The following is a 4,413-nucleotide window of genomic DNA, read 5'->3' on the forward strand; positions in this document are numbered from 1 at the left end:
CGGGGCGGGGCCGAGCCAAGTGATCCCCCGCCTCCCACTGAGCGCCCCGTTCCCGCCCAGCTCGTACCGAGTTCACCAGCCCGACCGCTGTCCCCTAGGTTGTGGACCAAGCCGCCTCCTGCCCTTGCGCCCGGCTGTTCCCGAGTCGGGTTTGCCTCTGGATCGCCACTGAGGAGGGGCCCTGTGGCCTCCATTTTGGGGAGCCCCGGGTGTTCGACACATACTTGTGCAATCCACCTCCCCTTGCTCGCCCTTCTCACGGGGCAGGGCCAGGCCTCCTGCTGCCAGGTCTGACCCTGTGCTTTTGCCTCAGGGCCCACGGATGGATGCCCCAAGCTAATAACAGGCCCCCCTGAATCGACCAACCTTTTCCGTGCACCTACTGTGTGCCAGGCCCCCAGGTCAGACACCGAGGACTTGGTTAGTTCCGCAGTGCCCCTCTCCCAAGGACATCCCAGCTCAGTGCATGACATGTGAGGTACCCGAAGGTAGAGCGTGGCCGAGATTGAGCTGAGTTCCAACCACAGACTGCCCACTCGCTGTCACAGTGGTCTTGGCAAGATGCTACCCTCGGGCCTCAGTGTATTCATCTATAAAATGGGTCACCTACCTCTTACGGGTGTTGAGAGGAATGGATGAGTCCCCGGCAGTAGTCTGCGCTCACTCCTTGCTGTTAATGGCTGTGGTGCTGCTAGTGATTCTAAGATGAGGAAACTGGGATCCAGAGAAAATTAGGGACTTGCCAGGAACCTAATAACACTGCAGCAACATCAACAAAACTGGGTGAGGAGGTGAGGAAGTGGGCAGGGCAGAGAGGACTAGAACAAGGCAGGGGCATTTCAACAGCCAGAAAAAGAGGAGGCAGCCCACAGCAGGAACACAAAACTCCCCCTATAACTAGTTTCAGCTGAGAAAACCCAACCTTGAGGAAATAAAACTAAGAGCCTCTGGTTGGTCATAGTTTGGGTTTTACCAAAATATACATTTAACCAGTTTTAGTTTCACTTTCTTTTCTTTTGTTTAGTTTCACATTTCTTCGGGGTGAAACTGCAGTGGCTTCTAGAGCCATTCCCAGAGCACCTGGCAGCTGGGCCTGGGCTGAGTGCTTTGGGGAGGGGTTACATCTGCCCACCAGGGCGCCAGCTGCATTCAGTAATTATGGCAGGTGCCAGGGGCAACGAGGGGAGAGGGGATGAGAGGACCGTTGGTCCTGGGAGTGGCACAGCTGGGAGAGGAGCTACAAGAACCTGGCTCTTGAAGGATGAGTAGAGTCCTCTGGAGGGACTGTCCAGGCGGACCGCATAGCGTGTACAAAGGAAGAGAGGTGACCGTGCCTGCCCAGGCTGAGCATGTGGCACGTGGGTATGGCTGTGTGGTCCTCAGGGCACGGCCCTTCGTTGCTGAGTTACAGGCCGGACGGGCCGACACGAAGTAGCCGTGCAGCAGGGTCCGTGGAGAAAAGGAGCGGAGGAGTCTGTTCTCGGGCAGCTTGTTGTTTGTGTCTGGACTGGACACCTGTAGGTTTCACAGTCCCAGGACCGTTGAAGATGAAGGTTTCGGCTTAGCTGGTTTGGAGGGCACAAGGCAGGGCCATGCCCAGCCTCCTCCTGCTTCGTAACCCTCCCCTGAGACCTGCTCCTCCCCCTTCTTATCCATCGGAGCCGGTGCCGCCTCCGCCAGGATCACCGTCCAGTGCTTAGGTTTTGTCTGGGCATGTACATGTGCACAGACACCCAAAGGCGTAATTGTACGTTTGTGTGTATATTTATTTGTATGCATGCACATATGCACACATGCATGTTTTAAAATTTTAATTTTTATGCACTAGCATCTGTTTCTAGTGAGTGGTACTGTTTTTTCCAATTACAAAAGTCATATACAGTTAGTTTTTTAAAAAATTTAATAGATGAAAAAGTGAGCGGCTTAAAGGCAGATTCTAAGTAAATAACGGAGCAGTGGAACACGGGTGGCTGAGCTCAGGAAGTGCCGCGCCATCTCAGCCCAGGCCTGTCCCCGCAGGGAATACGCTCTGGTCGGGGGTGGAGGAGATCCCCTGGGGAAAACCCTAGCGGGTCCTAGCCCTATGACCGGTGCTAGACATTTACCAAATCCTGCTGTGTGCCAGGCCCTGCCACCAGGCACTTCACAGCTGGCCTCGATGGCACAGATGTGTGCCCAGAAGGGAGGGAGCAGCTGAGCCTGGCAGAGGCTGTGCTGGGTCTGGGGTTTGAGAAAGGAGTGGGGATAGCAGCAGTGATAAGCACAGAGCACTTCCTGTGTGCCAGGCCCTGCTCTAAACACGTAGACACACGATGCTTTTTCCAGCACAGAGTCTTTCGCACATGGGGAAATCGAGGCACAAAGACCTTAGGGAAATCGTTCAAGGTTTTACAGCTTCCAAGGGCAGAGCTGGGATTTGAACCCAGGCAGCCTGTCTCAGAGCCCCTGCCCTTTATCACGGGCACTTACCTCTTCTAGGAAGGGCCTGTGGGACGTACTGCCCTGCCCTCCCCTGAATTATATCCCATGAGCTGCTGAGGTGGACATAGGTCTCATCACACCTTTTGTAGGTAGTATGGTGAGTGCTCAGAATGAGGGGGTTCTGGTGTCATTGGAACCCCTAGGAGGCCCTGACCTCTTTTGGCTGGCCTGGGACAGCTCTGAGGAGTAGGTGACAATTTTCTGGACCAGGAAGGGGCGAGGGCCTGCAGACAGTGGGCCCTGGCGGAGCAACTGTGGCTTCTGTGAATGCAGGGGAGCGCAGGGCAGCTCTGACCTATCGTTTCTTTCCCAGGTACAGCACGTGGGAGCCAGAGGAGCACATCCTGGACCCCCGCCTGGTCATGGCCTATGAGGAGAAGTAAGGGGCTCCGCCTGCACCGCCGGGCTGGTCCACAGGCCGCTCGGAGGTTTCCTAGGCAGCCTGCCCTGCCTTGTCTCTGAACAAGGCCCGGGCACGGGCGGGGGAGGGGTCCTGGCAGGGACACGCCCCTCGTGTCTGCAGCTTGGGGAGGGTGGTGGGCACCAGCTCCAGGGCACCGGGGGCCCTGGTTACTTTCCTGTTGCTGGGTGATGTTGGCCACTTCCCTCCCCTCCCCAGGCCTCGGTCTCTCTGCTGCCACGGGGCCACCCCAATAACTCCTGCTGCGGCTTCTCCATAAGGTAGGGGTTTCAGTCGCCGTGATGAATGTGAAATGTGTCCTAGTGATGCCCTACGTGTGAGGAGCAGCAATATCAGTAATACCCAGGCAGCCCTGGGGGAGAGACCAGAGACACGCACCCTGGAGGTCCCTTAGCAAGAGAGGACCACCTGATGAAACTCAGGGAAGGCCTCTGAGATGGCTGGTTCTGGTCCTCCCCACTCTGCCTCCTCCTGAGTGAGTGGCCCTGGGCAAAGCCACCAGGGTCTCTGTCTCCCACGTCTGCCAGCGCTCTGCTGAGATTCCAGGGTGGTTAGTGATTGGCAGCTCCTCCCATTCCCATGAGGGCTGCTCTCAGCGGGGAGCCTTGGACAACATGTGCTCTCTGCTGGTGTGGGGCCTGTGAGCAGAACCCAGCCATTCCCTCTGCTGTGAGGCCAGAGTTACTGAGCTCCTGCCAGCAGGCAGCCCGCGTCCTGCCCTTCTCCCTCACCCTGACCTGTCAGTGCGGACTGTCTCCTGAAATCAGTCCCTCTGGTCACCTCCTGAGGCAGGGAGGAGGGTCATCTGACAGCTGGGGAACCTGAGGCCCTGAGGAGCTGTGGGACTTGTCCAGCAGCCCCCCAGCTGGGAAAGAGCCCGGCCCAGGCTCCTGACTGTACAGGGGAGGCCCTTCCTTCCCCCCTTGGGCCCCTTCTCCCTTCCCCCCAGGACACCTTCTGCTGCCTGCTCCTGCCTTTAAAGATGAGGGTGACCTGTCCCACAGCTTTTCTGGTCCCCAGTGCTCGTGCGGCCTTGACCAAAGTGGTGTGGCCCTGAGAGAGAGTCGGGCAGCATCACAGGCCTGGGTTAGAGTCCTGGCACCTGGCTCTGCCACCCACCAGCTGTGAGGTGTGAGGCAAGGCCCTTCCCTCTGAGCCTCAACTTCCCCATCTGTGCCATGGGTGTCAGGGGCCAACCTTTGGGGCTTGCTTGGGAAGCAAAGGTGTGTGAAAGCCCTCTGCAGCCCGTGCGTGTGGGCTCATACGTGTGAGGATCTCCTGATGGTAATTAGGGGTCAGCCAGTCATTCTTTGGTTTCTTCAGCAAGTCTTGATTGAGATCACAGGATGTGCCAGGCTGAGGGGAGGGCCGGGGATTACTGAGTCCTCAGGCCTTTCCAATTCCACTCCCTGGAGAGGACGCTGGAGGGAGGGGCGTCCCTGCAGACAGGATCCCTCTGCACTTCCCAGGACCCGGCCCACGCAGGATGCAGTGCAGGCAGCAGCTGTCTC

General features: G+C 57.8%; 1 protein-coding gene across 1 annotated transcript in view; it reads left to right on the forward strand.

The window, feature by feature from the left end:
* CBX7 (chromobox 7) overlaps positions 1-4,413 on the forward strand; it is a 19,154-nt gene that overhangs the window by 6,162 nt on the left and 8,579 nt on the right. The window contains exon 4 of the mRNA XM_015571921.1: positions 2,795-2,860. Coding sequence (XP_015427407.1) covers positions 2,795-2,860 — 66 coding nt within the window. The remainder of the gene's footprint in view (positions 1-2,794; positions 2,861-4,413) is intronic.

This window comes from Myotis davidii, unplaced genomic scaffold (assembly GCF_000327345.1).
Source record: "Myotis davidii unplaced genomic scaffold, ASM32734v1 scaffold428, whole genome shotgun sequence".
Lineage (NCBI taxonomy): Eukaryota > Metazoa > Chordata > Mammalia > Chiroptera > Vespertilionidae > Myotis > Myotis davidii.